Here is an 18390-nt window from a genome sequence, read left to right as displayed (position 1 = left end):
CAACCTTCATGAACACTTTTCCTCAGGCTGTTGTACAATTAAGCAAATTCTCAAAACATTGGCCACAAATTCCAAACCTTTACGGAATCTGACCCTTCAAGCCATGTTTGTGGTCTAGAATTTCTCCACCAATAAGGAAGTGGCCTGTTTGGTTTTTTTTTATTTAAAAATAATTTCTTCTATGGTGCATAAAGCTGTTCCAGGAAAGATTTCCATATACGAAGTTCACTCAACACCCTGTGTACAAACCCTATGAGATTGGACTGAAAAATTCTAAGTGTTTTCTAAGAAAATGCTTGTATTTTCTCACTGCTCAAATTGACTTTGATGACATGAAATTGCTATCTGGGGGATTGTTAGTCAATACAGAGGAAAATTAGTGAACTTCGTATATGGAAATCTTTCCCTGTTCCATGTGAGTTTTATTTCAAGATATTTTCATTTTCAACTGTTGTATAATGTGTACATACAATTGGATATTATATTTGTGTTTGTAAATTTGTGAATTATTGTATATATGCAGAATATCAAAATAAACTGATAACATTTTGACCCAAAAAAAATTGTTCTTGGTGTTGACATTTTTACAATTAGACTCCAAACTGGCTGGGATTAACATAATTAAAATGACACTTGCATTATTTTTTTAGAGATTTCACCAGTGTTTACCTTTTAAATACGAATTCTATTAGTATTTTCTTAGATTGAACAGTGTGGCAATCGCTCAAATTAATAATATTTGGACTTCAATTTGTTGTGTAAAATTCCAGCGTCAATAGCAGACGACGCTGTTTATACAAAAGCGCCACCAACGTCCAACTGCGTCTCAACCCAGTAAACGTCACGGTTTCCATGGCACTAACACGACGCCTTCCAACACGCTACCGTGTGGTCTATAAACTGTCATTCGATTGGTTAAGTGATGCTGTATAGAGAGGAACCGACAAATCAAAGGCGCCTTTCTGTGGTGTCTCGGTAGATGTTGTTGTTGCTTAGTGACGAACATATGGGGAGTGTGTTTTGGTCTTGCCACCACACACAGTATCATACGACCGCATGCATTCTGTGATTATTGCATTCGTCGCGCTGTGGTTTGAGTGTTGACAAGAAACATCACAACGAAATCAGATTTATATCAAGAGACTTGTGTAACAGAAAGTCACATTGATCTACAGTTTCTGTTAATTACAGTTGTGGTAAGTTAATTGCTTTATTTGTTTGATGGGTCGAATTCATTTAATAAATATTCGTGTCGATAAAATAAGAAGATTTTTTTTTGCACCGGTGTTTCTTTCTGTGTGTGTTAATGTTGGGGATCCCGGGAATGGATGGCAGATTTTCGGGGGTAGATTTTTGTTTTTGAAGGGGGGGGGGGTGGAAGTTTGATTTCCAGATTTTGAATTTAGCATGTAGTATTCGTTAAAGGTTTTTATATTTTTTTGTTTACCTTAACTTTTGCCTTTGCAGGAAGCACAATCAATCATGTCTATCCGAGCAGACATAGCCAGCAAGCCAGCAACCCACTATGCCCCATCAGACTGGCACACCAACAACCACCTCCTGGCGACCAACGCCGAGAAGCTCCGAGACGGCTCGCACGACACACGGCAGAGCTCCCATCAGTTGCGCAACGACACCTACAACCGCACGGCCTGGGGCATCCACGACAGCACCACGCGACTGTCCAACCGCATCGACGACATCGAAAAATGGCGGGAAACACTGGAGAAGACACTTGCCGATACGGACGAGGAGATTGCGCGGCTGTCCCGCGACAAAGATGAGGCGGAGAGGGCGCTAGAGGCCAAAGCGCTGCCCCTTGACGTAGCCACAGAGTGCGTAACGCTCCGAGATGGACGCAGGAAAATTGACGTTGTTGATGATGAAGCAAGCGCGCAATTAAATAAGGTGAAAAGAGACTACATTTGTCTGTTTTGGAAAAAAATCATCAATTATCGAGAAAGTCTTATTTGCACTGTTTCAGGTTCGCTTTGAATTATAACCAAAAAACATTTTGCTGTTTGATAAATTCCTCTAATATTTTTCCCTTGTAGGCCCGTAAAGGCAAGAAAAAAAATCAAAATCAAAACAACAAATAATCCTTTCTTTTTTAACCATAAAATCATTCACCAAACAATGAGTAAATCGTTTTTCCCACCGCAGGAAGTGGACGTGATCGAAGGCATCAAGGAGGCCCTTCAAGCCAAAGTAGCCTCGGCCTTTGAGCAGCTCTGTCTACTCCAGGAGGCCCGCCAACAACTAGCCGCCGACCTGCGGGACAAGACAGAAGCCAAGCAGATTGACACGTACTGCCAGGACCTGAGCATCGACTCGCCCGATATCTGCCTGCAGCCAAACTCCACACGCACACCCAAGGGGTCAGTTTTATGACAAATTGTCTACAATACGGGCCGCCCCACATTTGACCAGAAGCCAACATGTGCATCCTCCCCTGAGCCACACTGCGTATTCCAGCCATGCCCATCTTAAGTCCAAATTTGATTTTAAATTTGTTTTCTGTTTTTGCCAAAATCAATTTTTTTTTTACTAGTTTGGACATCTGGAACTCTCCAGAAAATGTTCATTTTTGGGGTTGCCTTTGCGCTCCTTTGTCATGCCGCATATAATTTAAATTTGATAAGTAATTATTTTATTACTAAATGGGGCCTATAATTTGGTTTGAAATCTCATTCAAAAGTGAATAACTTATTGCTAGAAAAATAGCAATTTTCAAAAAGTAGGCCTATAGATTTTGTTCAGGATGAAACACTAAAATCGCACACAGACAGTGCATCATTAAGCACAGGCATGTTTTGCAATTTTTACTTTTAATTTTTATATTTCTGCTATCTAATCTTAATTAGACAGAATAATTCAGCCAACAATAACTCGGGCAGAATTCAGCCAACAATTCAAGCTTTTTCAAGTCATTCCTTCCCGGCCCGTACCGCCCCGAAGTGCCCCTTCTTAAAACTCTCTAGAATGCCCCCTTATACTGAATAATTTATTGATTTATCAAGGAGCACATACAATGTTAAACAATGTATTAAAATAAAGGCTAATTCAACTTTGATTTGTATTTTTATCATAACAGGAGTGTGACCCCCCAGACATGGCAGGACTTCAGCCAGTACAACACGGACCGGGCCAACGCCGAGATCCGCTCCTCCACGCACCTGCGGGAGGCCATCAACAGCACCATCAAGCAGACTGATAACGACCTGGAAGCCCAACGCCAGGCGTCGGAGTTTGCCCTACGGAAACGCATCCACGAGATGGAGCAGGCCAAAGATGAGGACGAGTGGCAGAAGAAAAATGTGAGTCCAGGATAAAGTAGAATGAATGCTTCCTATTTGTCAATCAAAGAGTGCCCTTTGGCCAATTAGATTGCAAGCTTTGGTCAGGTGACCACAGTAGCTTGATCACACTCGGTTACAAGCACTGTTAGAAATGTACAAACCAAAGATGGGCGGGGCTTATTGCAATATGTAAATCGATCCATTGAAGAAAGGATGAGACAATATCTCCCGATTAAAAATGCCAAGTGCCCATGATCAAATTCAAGCTGCTAAGTTTTGGTTTCAAGCTAAAACTCGCTGTACTGTCAATCCTTTTTGGGACATCCCCGACTTGCTATTTTTTAAGCATTCACTGAATTAAAGTTTCAACAAGTCATAAAGTGTAAAAATAAACGGCACAATGAGTTACAGATTCCATTGTCTTCCAGCATTGAATTAGCGATGTCATATTTGTGATCCCAGTAGTAATGTTGTAGTAGTTGAGAGTAAATGTAGAATGAAATGAAAACAATATTTTTTGGAGGACCAAATTAAGTGTTGACTGAAATTAATGCTATTTTTCATTCAAAAATAAATTGATCAAGCAGAGATAGTTTGAGTACAGAGTATACCAAAACTTTTTACGAGAACATGGACAAACAGTTTTCAAATTGCTTATTGATTTCTCTACTCCAAATTACAGACAGAAGAAGAGATCGCAAAACAGGAGAAGAACATTCGGGATCTGGAGCGGGCCATCCAGGACAAGCAGAACCCCTTGATGTTGGCCATGACGCGTCTAGAGAACCGCACCTACCGACCCAACGTGGAGCTGTGCCGGGACAACGCCCAGTACGGCCTGGTAGGCGAGGTGCATGAGATCCAGGATTCCATCAAGGCGTTGCAGAAAAAGCTGCAGGACGCACAGTAAGTTGCTCTTCGTTGGATGTTGTAAAAAGTGTTTAAACGAAGAACAGAAAGCTTGGAGTTTTAAAAACAATATTCCTAACAAGTACATGTACTTGAAGAAAGAAGTTTTTCTTTTTTGGTACCCCAAATATTTTTGGCTTGTTTTTCATGCCAGTTTTAGCCCAGCTGTGTTATGGTAATTTGATTTTACATTTTTAACCATAAAGCTGCAAAAAGTCAAGGAATGCTATGAGTTGTAAAATGCAACCTTAACAAATACTTCAAGAAAAAGAAAATTCCTGTTTAATCAATTAATTGCCTTTTTGCCCAGATTACCCCATGGTTATATTGTAGTCAGTTCCTTTTGTTTGTGCATGGTTGTCATGTGGAAATTTACAATGAGATAGCAAAATATTGCACAGTACTTCGTTATTTGTTAGCTCAAAAATGTTGTCACTTGTCCGACATTGTTGATGATTTTCCATGCCAAAGTTTATCCTTTGTTTATATTTTAATTTGTTCATCATTTGGGAATCAACCTTCCTATCAAATCTATTTCTTCGCGTGTGTATCGTGCCACATTTAATCCTCTATTTGCCTATTTTTTCCAACAGCAACATCCGGGATGCAAACGAGAAGCAGCTGTACCGCATCAAGCAGGACCTGGTTCTCAAGAACAACTCGCTGGACCTGGACAACAAGTGCATGAGGGTCCGGGAGCAGCTGACCTCACGCCCCGTCACCCAGACCCAGAAGAACCTGGGCACCTTCCGCACCGACAGGGAGGTCTACACCGCCATGAACGCCATTCAATACTGAGGGGGTTGTAAGCGAGGGGGTGGGGTTCAAATTCAACAAGGGGACCTTGTTAACCATTTGTGGAAATCCTTTGACTTGGTAGCAAACGAATCAGCACCGGGCTTTGCTTTAGCTTGTATGTTGGCTTTAATGTCTTCCCCACTTTGAATGGCATATTGCTAAATTTGGCTAATTCAGGGCTTACGAAATGCTCCAAACGTGTACAAAACAGACTCAGATTCATGTACATTTGTACAGTCCGAACCTTAATGCAAAGTACAACTAAAGTCGACTACAGAGTCAACTGTACTTGTTTATATGCTCAAATTTTGACACTGACCGACACTTAATTTCTTTCATAAATTTTCCTTTTTCCTTGCAAAAATCCAGATCTTTGCTACCAAGTTGACGGATTAATGTGCATTCAGTCATGAAGGAATATAATTTTTTTTTAAAATGTACTGGATGGAAGTTCTGATACTTCTTCACCTTTTGTATAAAAATAACTAATAATTCCAACAAGACTGTTTTAGTCATTGTGTATTTAACTATCATGAGATCTGGTAATTTGTTTCCGTCCAAAATAAGGCGGTTTTGCCGACTATTACCCGTCCCGGAAATTCCGTCCAATAACGCAGCAGGCCAGCATTTATAGCTGATTTTTATATTTATCTGTATTTTTTCAAATAAATAATCACATGAAACCAACTTTAGTGAAGGAAAAAATTCTATTTGGAAATTGCTGCAATTACAGTGGACTGTTGTCGCAAATGGGCCAATGTTACTATTTTAATATGCTCTGTTTACACAGGGTCTTTGAAAGTTACAACTAGGGAGAAGCAACACTAATTTTAATATTGTTTGTGTCATTTTTTTTACGGGCCTGAAGACAATTTCTGGGGATGGGATTGAGGAACATGTTTAGATATGTCTTCATACACTTCTAACCAACCACTTTTGCATGTTTTTTTATGAAATCCACCATGGTCCATGAATTTTCACATGCACTTTTGAGCAATTTAGCAATTTCTGGCACTGTAAATATTGTGTGTATACTGCATCTTATAATTGTTTAATGTCAGCAATGCATGAATATCTTAATAAAAAAAATTGTCGTAAAAGTATTACTTGAAACTACGTGTATTCACTTTGTCTTATTATTTAATATTCCCCTCATTTGTAATAATGCTCTCTTCCAAATCTTCTGAAACTTTCGAAAAAATTGATTCCTCAGAAGATTGTTTTGTTCAAACATTTATTATTCCACATCAGAGAATAAATTCATGAAAACGATAAAATCTTGCGAAGTAGTGTCACCACATTACAAAATGTATATGGGGAAGTTGTTTATTGTTAGGCAAATTAGGACCGAGTTATGGGGACTTTCTGCTGTCCCCACAGCATCTTCGGTCCCCGTAGTACCATGGAACAACTCGTGTGTAGTCCCCACAACTACGGAACAAGTGTGTGTGTACACATGCATGTATGTTTTTTTCCAACTGGCTATAGATATAGGCTCTGCACATACAAAGAGCACGTAAAAAATACAACTTTAAAATACATGACTGACAATTTCCAAAGTTCTGTATAATTCCTTTAAAATCTTGATTCGGACGGAATAAGTATGTACATTCATGTTCAAAATGCTGCTGGAATGTATTATTTATGCAACAGTTTATTTCACATCAATGGAGGCACATCTGGATCATCCACAAAATCCTGGCTGTTGGGTCTATCCACGGCCTCTTTCCTCTTGGCGCACTCGTACGGTCTGCGTTGGCCAGACTGTTCCGTTACCATGAGGTCCACGTTCTGCGCTGATGTGGGATCGACCTCCAAGGTGCCTCCATAAGTGCTGGGGAGAGAGAAAATAAATCTTGAGTTGTCAGTTTGAACTAACTCCGTGCACAAGTACCCCCTCGCTTGGTTTCAAAGAGAAAGGTAGGACGGACTCGAATGCATAAATGCCATGCACCTTATGCTCAAGTGAAGATATTGCTTTGTGTACATTCAGATTGAAAGAAAAACTTACATCGTCTACTTTATATCTATTCTAATGACTGGACCAATGACAATGCAGAGCTAGGTTCATGAATATGTATGAGGTGCAGAGATAACCAATAAGGACCAACCTTCCTGTTGATTTCTTCTGTTGTCCTTCATCTGCTGGTCTGACTTCTTTCGAGGTATTAGCTGGCTTGGTAACTTTGGCTTTTATGACCTGGTTCACCTAAAGGAAAAAATCAAAATAGAGACGAATCAAAATTTTCTTTTTTTTACTTTGTAAATTTAGCAGTTCCTGCTGACCCCTCAAAAGATGACCTCATGGCAAATGACCTTTGACCTTTGTGAATGGACCTTTTACCTTAGGCATTTTGATGAGCAGATGACCTGTTGTCTGTGATCGCTGGGCCTTGCTGCTATCGGGCATGATCTCTTCCGTCAAAACTAACTGGAAAACCTATAAACAGGGAATTCACACATAAATATAAATGCACAATCTTGACATAACAATTTCTCTCCTTGTTCAAGTTTTGAGTTTCAAATAGTTAGTTTTCTAGCAGTGTAAAAATAATGCAATTTTGGAAGTGAGTTCCATATGAAAAAGTTACTTTACAAACTTTGAATTACCTTTCAAATTTCAAATTATTTGCAACCCGACGGTAATCAAGGCATATCTTGTTATACATTCTAAGTGCAAAAGCCTTTTACAGAGGGTTGCAGACAACCACCATGGGGAAAACAATTTGTTTGATAAAAATAAAACTTTTTACAGATTTAAAATTTGTCAGAAAAAAAAATTCCAAATTTGTTGAAGTTCATGGTTGGTACAACATTAAATGTCAATGAGGGGGGGAAAAACGAAGAAATAATTATTGACCTTTCCTTTGATGACCACCTTGACGTGCGTCGGTTGGACATCGACGTCAAGGAGTGATGTATCCAGGTGTTTGTAGCACGCAACATCCAGGCATAAACAGTTGTTCTCTTCGTCGTCTGTCAGTGAGAAATCGATTCTGCAAAAAAAAAGAGGAAAAAACCTCAAAGAAGTGACTAATGCGATTGTAAGATCTTCTCTGCATTCAGATGAAAACTGGTCATTTGTACTTCATGCTATAAGCATATGAAACAGCATGTGCATGCAGAAATTATACAACCCTTTTGGCTCAGTGCAGAAGTACCCTCTCAACGGCAAGAAAAGGGGGAATTTGGGGCAGACTACTGGGAGAGACATTCGAATAGCATTACCGGCAATGCCTGATGCTGACGTGAAGACGCTATGGCTTTGCGTACATTCAGAAAAAATGAAGTCGCGCATACTTCACGCTAAATGCGTGCAAACCAGTACGCACTCGCAGTGTGCCCCATCCAGGGGATCTTTTGAAAAGTGGTCAAAAAGCGCCCCCTTTGTTGACACACAACCTATTGTTCCTGCACAGATTTCATATAATGGAATCCGGCGACCAGAATAAGAAGCTTTTATTGCGGCGGTGTCACGCCCACGCGTCTGCTGCACGCGTTCTTAAAGACGAGGCGCATGCGCATTTTGGTGTTCCTATTGGTCGAGGGAGCCGGAGTGCGTGTGTACTACCCGAGCGCGACTCATGCAAGCCTGGTGCTGCCGCAGAAAATGGCTAGATTTGTCTGTAAGTTTAGATTTGACAAGTAACGACTGGCCTCACTTTGCCTCGTTGACGTTCAGCAGCTTCCCGTCATCCGTCTTCAACCGGATCCTCCGCTTGGGCACATCAGGACCGGGTTTCCTACAATAACAGGGACAACAGAGGCAATGACAACAAAAAGCAAGAATAATGCAATGGCAGGGTATGACTGATGAAAAATACCGCTTTAAGGCAAGACTAGACTACAGGATTTTGACAGAGCAAGAAGAATTATAATGATATCAACTTATGATTTGTAAGATTTGAGGCTTTGCATGGTGGAGATACTAAATAATGAAAGGTTTGCGGAAACACCATGTGCGAATAATTTCTCAACTAAGAGAATGGTTCTGAAAAGAACCAGAGGTATAAACTCGACGTTCCTGTGTTTTCGCAAACCTTTCATTATTTAACTTACGATTTCTTCTCGTCTTTTTCTCTTGCCTTCTTGACATGGTCGTGGACCGCTATTCTCGACTCAGGTGTGAAGTCCGTTTCCTCTTGCCAAAAACTACAAAGAGAAAAAGTCATTATACAAAATATATCCCTCAATTTTCCACTTGTCTCCTTTCTACTTCAAAAGAGAAAAGAAAAAAAGGTTGAATCACAGGCATCTGACAAGTCTCCAAAATTTTAAAAAGAGGGAACCAACCTGCTTGTGTCCTCCTCTGTTTCCATGGTTTCCGCTTCATCATCTTCATTGTTTCCATGGCCATTTGTGCTGCCTTGCTCTTTTGATGAGTCGCTGTGAAGCAAGTCAATCATTAACAATTGAATTTTGATATAAATCTGGTTATTATGGTATCAAAATGCGCACTCAATGAACTACTCTCAATTCAAGCATGCACAGCCGCTGATTTCCCAATTAAAAAAATATGTGCTTCCCAGTCTGCTGTTTTCAAGTCTTTAGAACAAGTCAATCATGAATCGTCTGAGTCTCAAGTCAAAGGACAAGGGATTCAAATGAACTGTATCAAAGGCATTCATTTGACACCGTTCATTGGATTTAGCTTGTTTTAGACTTGTCATTGGCATGATTACAACTCCGCCATTTTCTGTTTCAAGAACTTACCCTTCATTCACGTCCGTGTACCAGCGGCCATCAAACCCTTTCTTCGTCTCCTTTGATTGCTTCTCCGATTTCTCACTTGCTTCTTTCTCTTTTTCCTAAGCGAACAAGAAGAAAAATGAGCATTTCAAGGACAGCCTCTGCAGGCTTTTATTAATCTACTGATAATTAACTCTTGATATTTGAGGCCAAGTTTAAAAACAAAGAAATACTGCAAATGAAAATTGCGCGACCCCCCTGGCATGCCGGCAGTATTTATACAGTCCGTTAGTAAGGATAGCATGTTTCAGTTGACCTAACCAAAATCAACAATGACCTCATTGGACCCCTAGATGACCTTTGACCTCAAATGTCTCCAGTCATCTGAAGTCCCCTACCCAAAGATTATTGTCAACAAGTTTGGTTGAGATTGAAGTCTGACTTTTCATATGACAGCACTAAACAGTTAACCTAACCAAAATGGAACACTCGGACCGACACCCATGTTTACCATACATACCTACTGTGGACATTCCTTTGTTTTCGCAGTATTCCCCTTTCTGGCTTGAAATATTTTTCTGTATTGACTACTTACTCTTTTTATTCTGTAGTCTTCTTCTTGTTGCAAGATCATCGGTCGGATGTTCCTCAAAGCTTGGATTGCTTTTATCCGCTCTGATTTATCTACCTCTTTACCGTCAAGATACTGTTAAAATAATGAGGTTTGAGTTTTTCATGAAGGAGAGTTCGGAAATCTTGCAATACAAATCTGGAAGCCTTTGTATTCACAGAGTGCTTACAGAGTGTTCGCAGTCAACACATTCTTAATTTTTATCTCAGCAATATGTGACCATTGCGACAAAACAAAGCCACAGGTAGCAGATTTAAAAAGGTTAATTTTGATAAGGAAGGCGCAACAGCAGTATTCCGAGTGTAGGTCAAAACTAAGCCCAGATAATGGTGCTATGTCCCTAGGCAAGAGACTTTGCTACAATTGCTACTCTCTGATGAGCAGTGGTAAGAAGAGTGTGCAATCAAATGTGCAATTAGTTTCTGTGATTTGAACTTTTTTCAATGAAACCACCTCAAATAAATAGAATACCTTCAATTGTGGTAAGACGGCAATGACGTACTCCCTGTAGCCTTCAAACTTTGTGCAAGGGTTACCGGTTAAAAACCTGAAAATAAGAAAAACAATCCAAAAAATCAATTGTACTACTGCATCTTCGAATACAAATCTAAAGTTAAAGTTTGGCTTACAAGCCAGCAGATTTCATGAGTACTGAACCAGAATTTGATTTGTTATAAGAGCTAACGGCTTCACTAATTGACCCAAAACGTTTCCATTATCACTACTTCTTATAATCAAGTAATAGTCTTCGATTCAAGCCTCTTATTTACAGTTCCTTCAGATTGTAGTTCTCCTTCAGGCTCTCCAGGCTTGTGAGCTCCCCTACAAAGTTAATGGTGAGGTCCAATTTCTTGAGCGACTCGCAACCTGGGCAAAATAAAGCAAGAATTAAAGGTTTGTTATTCCACAAATTTTAGAGAGTATGATAACAAACTATGCAAATCCAGCGGTTACAAAGACAACTTGCTTTGCAGCAGTGATATCAGCTTGTCATTTTGTCAATTATAATTCTGTGTTCTTGAGCATGATACTTTACCTAAATTGCTGCCCTCAATCGATGAACATAGGAAGCTGTACGAAACAAACAAATTTTATGGATGACCATGGGGCCCCACAACCTACATGTAGCCTACTCTACTGTTCACTTGGTTGGGTTTGAACCAAGCCCAACCAATTTAAGGCTAGGAATTTTAAAAAATCATGACAACACTGGAATCATCAAAACATGGCTAACAGTTCCTCAAAATCTTGCAATTCTCCTCACCTTCCAAGTTCTCGACTCTCTCCACATTGTTCAGCGCCATGTTAAGATACTCCATCTTCTTCAGTCTGCCAACATTCTCTGACAAAAAAAAAAAAGGCCAAGCAAAGATCACATTTCATGAATGCAAAATACATTACCATGTCCAAACTGAATGCTGCTAATGTTTCTATGACACCCGATGATTATTGGTATTTTATTCTTTAAAGTTCCTGGAATCATCCTTACCTATTTTGGGAATGAGGTTGCTCTGTAGATAGAGAATCTTCAGCTCACGGCACAATTTGTCCAAATGCTCTATCCTATTGGTCAAAACGAGATGAATATTCATAACAAATGGAACCAATCCAGACAGCTGAGACAACAAGTGCATAATAGGGGTCCACACTCACTCTCCAGCCAGCAAAATGCTCCAATTTGTCCAAATGCTCTATCCTATTGGTCAAAACAAGATGAATATTCATAACAAATGGAACCAATCCAGACAGAGGCATTGAGTGCAGAAAAGCATGATGAATGACCTAAACTAAAAATTCTCCAAAATTACCACAAAATTTCCAGAAAAATGTAACTTCTCTGAAGTTTTTTAACCATCCAAACATGAGGTCCCACTTAAAATTTTACGGAAATGGAGTTTTCAAAGCTCTTGCAACAGAGAATTTTAAACAGATTGATTAGACTGGCACATGTCCATCTTTTGGGGGAAAAAGCACCATTTGGTAATAATGGTAACTATAGGCATGACTTGTGGAGGGATTATTTAGAAACAGAGAGCCATACAAGACTTCTACGAAATAACTCAGTTTGAAGTGTAAAAATATTATTTCTGGTCTTTACCGCTCGATATCCTGCTGATGGAGAGAGATTTCCTCCAACGTTGATATCTCCATGTTATTGTGCTCCGCTCGCTTGCGGATAAGGTCCTCTGTAACTGGAGGGGGTTAAAAACAAACAGTCATGATACTAGGAAACTAGGATAGGTGCTTAAAATGATTCATTTTGATAAAAGCACTGTCCATAGATCGTTTCACACAGGTATCCATTTTCTCATCCCCAAATAAATAAGAATATTCTTCTTTTATTATTTTAACATGTCTCAAACATGTTTTTGCAGAGTATTACATTTTCTTTTTCAGATTTGTGGCTCTGGAGGATTTTTTTTAAAAGGTAAATAAAATCTGAAATTATAAAATGGTCTGAATCCCATTTTGTGAATACGAGGTTACAACGATAATTTTGGCATGGAGCCAGACTAAAATTTGTCACCGGAAAATGTTTAAGTACAAAAAACCAGTAACTGCGCATGTTCAGTGCATATCCGGCAAACTAACGTTTACTAAAGGTTTGCCGTCTCCGGCAAAATATACACTGCCTTTATAAAAACGCTTTCCTTCAGTTTTTGTTTTGATTAAAGATTTTTTTTCTATTGCGTTAACAGATTCTGCTTCTTAACTATCACATGTTCCAAGTGCCGTAAACCATGTGTAAACCCTCCCTTCCAACCAAGCACACCCCCTCCCCCCACCATTCAAAATCATGAAAATGTTGGATTGTTGCCCACGCGTATTGCAATCATGATTGATTGTCAAGTTAGAAACGGATGTTTTTATCCCACCGATCATGCCGATCCAAACTCGGGAAAGTAAAAAGTGAAACGGTAAAATGTGAAACTTACTTCGAACCATAATTAGCGGCCGTTTTATCCAGCAGGGATGTTTTGATCATTCAGTTGGCAAGTTGTAAGTTTTAGTTGGTTGGCAGGTCGGTTGTAAATAAACTTTACACGACATTGAATTTCTGTGATAGCGCCACCAATAGTTCACTGACACATGATTATTGATAAATAGCGCCACCAGTAGTTCAATTACTGTCACCTAAACATTCCACTGACAAAATGCATGAAATGTGTTCAGCATGAAACTGTACTCAAAATGGCCAACGCTCAACCAAGTTTAACTGCAAATGTAACCAGTTATCTCGAAGGACATGTTTATCCAGAAAAGAAGAACATCAAGCTGTGTCACCAACGACTCATTGACAGGGCTCTGGCGCCGCTTCTCCGGCTAGTCGGCGAAAAGGACGACCGTTTTCAGAGCGAAGTACCGAGAACTTCGGACTGCACATTCGGGGTGACCGCGACGGGCGGACATAGGTTCGATGTTTTGGTCCCGCTTCGCAACCTTCTCACCCGTAAGAGGCAAGACGTCTCGGGGGATGAGAAGTGCTTCACCTACACGGACTCATGTCAGAGTGACAATCCTTACGTCGCGCCCCTGCCGGGTTTCGGCTTCTTGAGGACAGACCCGGCTGTCACATTTCTGCAGGATTTATGCGGCAGGGAGGAGGATGTAGGTTGCCATGGTTACCCGATGTTGCTTTTTTGTTTTTGAGCAAATTAATTAAATTTTCTGTGACCGTTGTACTGTAGTTATGCAAAAAAAATTACAATCCTAAAAAGTAACAACAGTTTCTGTCAAATTGTCCGGTTTTTTTGTTTTGTATTTTTTCTTTACAGATTTCAAACAAACATTTTTTTGTAAAAATGAAGTATGATACTATGAATTTGTTTTTTCACAAACTCGCTTTTTATTATTTGGTGATTTTTAATTAAATCAATTCTAATGTCCTTAGTAATTTGTTGAATGCTTTCAATTTTTTTAATTTCTGTTTCATCTTTTTTTTAATTCAAATTGTGTTAAAATCATGTTGAAAAATACTGAAATAAAGTCAATAGGGCCTAGTGGAAAACGTATTTTGTTCCTAAAAAGTGTATTTAAACTAATCAAATTAGGTTTTTTGCCCTTCACCGACGTTTTTTTTTAAAATTTTTTTTCCAACTTTCACTCGGGAGGTAACACACTAAGTATACAGTGTTTAAAAAATGTCGGTGAAGGGCAAAAAACCTAATTTGATTTATATCACCCCGACGTAAAATTCCATCTTATAATAGTATTTAAACTACATATACTTCAATATTTAGAGAACTTCATGTACTGTGACTCGAATCTCAAATCTACTATATTCCTATCCTAATCCAAAAAACTTAAGATTTAAAAAATATGCAGTACTGTCCAGAAGTTCATTTGAGTCCACAGTCATCTCTTAGACCAATCTCATGGTTTGAATGGATGTCTTTATATGCATTTATTAGGAGCAAGGTTCGTTGCTGATGCCTGGTAAAGTGCTGCGTCGCTTCTGTCGTCTCCTTGAGGAGGCAGTGAATGCATTGGAGCAGGAATGTTTCTGGGAGAGAGAGCCGACCGTCTACCAGGTCACAGTCGAGCTGCAGGGTCAGTGCGGGAATAAACCAGTTCAGAGTCTTTAAAAATAGTCAGGCATGAGATCTTCCTGTTTAAACAGGAATTCCTGCTTTCTTATTGCCCAAATTTCTGCGTTTTTATGTATTTTGAGCCTGTTTTGGGGCTTTTTTGCCTGATTTCACATCTTATTTCGTGTTTTTACACAAGTTTTCGGTTTGTTCATTGAAGTTCATTCCCATGCCTGAAACGGTGCATGCTCACATAAATATTCATTTGACGCTTTTGTTTTGTTTGGTTAAAGATAACAAAAGTGGGTTAATGTATGCAGAAGTCTGAAATTGCAGTTTTTCATGCAAAGAAAAGGAGATAGAGTTAGAAACATAGTTTGAACTTAAATTGGAAAATGGGAAAAATAGAAACTAATCTTTCATTTTTTGTTAGTATCCACTGTATTTTGCATGCTTATGGCTGAGGAAGTTTTTAGATAAAAATTTGCCTTTTTCATGTTCTACTTTCAGGTCCGGCTGTGGCACTTACCCTGCTTATGAGAGGCAACTCATACACTGTTAGTCTCTTACCGGCCGTCAATGTGAACGCTTGGCCGGAGGGGACGTTGAGCCAATGGCCGCACTGCTCCTGGATGTCGCTGGACAGAATCGAGTCCGTCAAGCCACATTTCTACCTCTTTGCAATCAGGTTTGTGGATCAACATGTACATGGGGCTTAAAATGGAACGGGAGAGTGGGGATATATGTTTTTATATGAAGTTTTCCTAATTATTCATAGAAAAATCATTTTGTTTATTGTCTGTCTTCCTAATTTCTTTTTAATGAATTTGTATTGAAGTTTAGTCATAATTGGAAATTTTTTACACTTTTGTGTTTAGAATGATGTTTTCATTCACTATTTTTTTAAAGATTTCATGTTTAGTACAAAACAAAATATGTAACCTGGAAAAGTGGAAACCTCGATAGTTTATACGAGGATTATAGGATTTCAGAAAACACCTTAAATATTTATTTATTTGTTAAAACTTAACGAGGTTGTGGCCACTATGTATGGGCATTTTCACTTGGCCAATGCTGGATCAGGCTGCTGTGGTTACAAAAGGCTTTTCCAGTTGTAAAATCTAAAGAATCCGCTAGTTTCATGAATGAATTTCAAAAGTCATAATGATTTTCTCCCCCTCCAATCGATAGGCCTAAAGGGACTGAGGATGCTCGTAAACTCTGGTGCAGCTGTTTGTACCCAGGAGAGAATCTCCTAGCAGCACAGGCGGATGAAGGACGCGGTTATCCTACTTGCCGACGCCGGGCGCTCGACGCCATCCTGGCGATGCAGGAGGAAAACCACGAGGATTTCAATCCGGTCGGGCCCCGCATCATCCGCACGGTGTTCCTCCACCAGTGCGTGCAGTATCCGCAGGATGAAGACTGGGAACCAGACAAGCTGGGCCGCGCCTTCGTGGACCTATTCCTGGCGGTCATCCAAGCCCTGTTAAAAGGGGCGTGCCCTCACTTCTTCCTCCCCGAAACGAACCTCTTGGCCGGCTACGACAGGAGAGATCTCAAGCCCGTGGCTGACCATCTCAAGGCGATTCTGAACGATGTTGTGCAGCGGCCGGACAAAACCTTCTTCTTGGGAGATGTGAAAGGGCGGAAGGAATACACTCGGTTAAAAACCACATGTGGTCCCAAATTTTAGCATAATACATTTTCAAATTTGAGGCTGCAAGAAATTCCTAGAGATAAACTATTAATTCCTAGAGAGATAAACATTAATTTATAATGAGGTTGTATATGGTTAAAAAACGTATGTTTATTTTGTGCAGTAGTTTTATACGAAAAAAATTCTAGACAGTAAAAAAAAGAAATACACTTCAACGTGAGAGATGTATAAAATTATTCTTCATGTCTTGACAGGTATTGAAAGCATTACTTTGTAGTTAAAATCCTGTTTTCTTGTTTTGTCAAAGTAGTTTCTGGTGACAAAGCCACTGTTAAAATGATGCTTTTCTGCTCAATTTATTTAAAATAAGGTGGTATAATGCAAAAGAGAATTATTCGAAACCCTTTGCAAAGGTTTGTGTGGTTTTCTTGTTATAAAGCATTTCTTCTCGACTTGGAACTCGGTGTGAAGTTATTAAGTACTGCCCGTCTTAGCCCCGCCCCTTTGTTGGACTTCACAAATGGCCGATTCTTAGCGAGAGGGGGCGCTGTAGCGACGCCTGAGTCGGAGTACAAAAGACGTGAATGCCAGGTTTTTGACGTTAATTTACAGGTATCTATGATTCGAAAGTCGTACTTTTTGACAATTTTAATTTTCAGATTGAATTAAAGTTGCCAAACGCCCTCATTCAACATGATATTTATTCTGTCTGTGCCCAGAAAATAATGAAGTGACAGCGCCCTCACCGTAAAAAAAAATAGTTGGTCGGTGTGAGAAGAGTCATGCAGCTTGCACAAAATGCCATTAAGCCACACAACATAATACGGGACAAGATTTAAGAGCTAATTTGCAGATTAAAAAAAATTGCAGACCAAACAAATTGTTGGTCCCCCAAAAAAGTGGCTCAAAAAATTACGGCGTTTTGGGATTCTAGATGCTCTGTGGTGCGATCTGAGGTAATTTCTGGCCACTTTAACCAATGTTTTTTTAAGGAAAAGTTGGTGGTGTACGCAGTGCCTGCCTTTATTGCAACGTCACTTAAAAAAAAAAAAATTGGTTGGATTTTTTTTGGGGGGGGGGGGGCATGGCCCCCGTTGCCCCCCCCCCCCGGATCCTTCCTTGGTTTCGAATACTGTTTTAAAGTCACTATTTTAAGGTTGTGGGAGATTTTTTTTTACCGTTTTTTTTACCTAAGGCCAAAAAAAAGTCTCCGGTTTCTGGTATGGAGCTTGCCCAAAAAGTGGTGGTGCGGCGACGCGGCTTTTTTTTTTTTTTTTTATCTGATTTTTTTGCTTCAAATGTCGGCTGATGACTGCAAATGGTGCCCGACTAAACTTAGTGCAAATATATGGGAGTCCAGAGAGGCCACATAAAGCTTATTCTCGACCATAACCCAATCTAAAAACACGTTAAAATTGTGCAGCAGCAGGATTCCAGTCAAACCAGTGAGTTTGGCGGTTTTGAGACATCATCTTTCATTGAAAAAAAAAACTTTTTCATTTTGCCGACGCGTATGGCTACGGAGACGCGCGCGCATACCAGAAACCGGAGACTTTTTTGGGCCTAATGCAGAATTACCCGTGAATTACTCATGGAAACGATTTATGTTTACGAGCCAAACGGCCGTGCGTCGCGCGCACGCCGTAGGACAAACTTCATGATTTGGGACACTTGTATGGACTAAGATTAAAGTTGTGACATCATCGTAGCCTCGTTTTGGTCGATACCATCACAACCGCGTGCTTCTTAGCTAGCATTTGCAGTTCAAAAACAGTACATGACGTCAACACGTGAACAGTTTGGTGCTTTCGGTGTGCCGGCCAGCTGTCGGGAGAACTGAAGACAAAGACAATCTCACCGTTAACTAGCTCTGCA

At 39.8% G+C, this 18390-nt stretch overlaps 3 protein-coding genes across 3 annotated transcripts; 2 read left to right on the top strand and 1 right to left on the bottom strand.

The window, feature by feature from the left end:
* Positions 1-1029: 1029 nt before the first annotated feature.
* LOC119729038 (tektin-B1-like) lies at positions 1030-6109 on the top strand. Its single transcript, XM_038201532.1, has 6 exons — positions 1030-1196; positions 1468-1908; positions 2164-2378; positions 3095-3317; positions 3982-4205; positions 4802-6109. Exons 2-6 carry the CDS (start codon positions 1483-1485, stop codon positions 5004-5006), a joined length of 1293 nt encoding a protein of 430 aa, XP_038057460.1. The 5' UTR covers positions 1030-1196; positions 1468-1482; the 3' UTR covers positions 5007-6109.
* On the bottom strand, positions 5663-13378 carry LOC119729037 (protein tilB homolog). The gene is made up of 15 exons (XM_038201531.1): positions 13263-13378; positions 12425-12518; positions 11816-11889; positions 11591-11668; positions 11097-11193; positions 10798-10873; positions 10291-10401; positions 9720-9814; positions 9300-9392; positions 9066-9158; positions 8669-8749; positions 7867-8002; positions 7351-7446; positions 7118-7215; positions 5663-6840 (listed from the first exon to the last, which is right to left on the bottom strand). The coding sequence occupies exons 1-15, from the start codon at positions 13270-13272 to the stop codon at positions 6666-6668; spliced, it is 1407 nt and encodes a 468-aa protein (XP_038057459.1). The 5' UTR covers positions 13273-13378; the 3' UTR covers positions 5663-6665.
* Positions 13379-13456: 78 nt separating this feature from the next.
* LOC119729039 (protein mab-21-like 2) lies at positions 13457-17198 on the top strand. Its single transcript, XM_038201533.1, has 4 exons — positions 13457-13935; positions 14739-14877; positions 15366-15543; positions 16047-17198. The coding sequence occupies exons 1-4, from the start codon at positions 13486-13488 to the stop codon at positions 16549-16551; spliced, it is 1272 nt and encodes a 423-aa protein (XP_038057461.1). The 5' UTR covers positions 13457-13485; the 3' UTR covers positions 16552-17198.
* Positions 17199-18390: the final 1192 nt, after the last annotated feature.

Source organism: Patiria miniata, unplaced genomic scaffold (genome assembly GCF_015706575.1).
Source record: "Patiria miniata isolate m_02_andy unplaced genomic scaffold, ASM1570657v1 HiC_scaffold_20, whole genome shotgun sequence".
NCBI classification, from domain to species: Eukaryota; Metazoa; Echinodermata; class Asteroidea; order Valvatida; family Asterinidae; genus Patiria; species Patiria miniata.
This window is presented reverse-complemented; position numbering and strand designations above follow the sequence as displayed.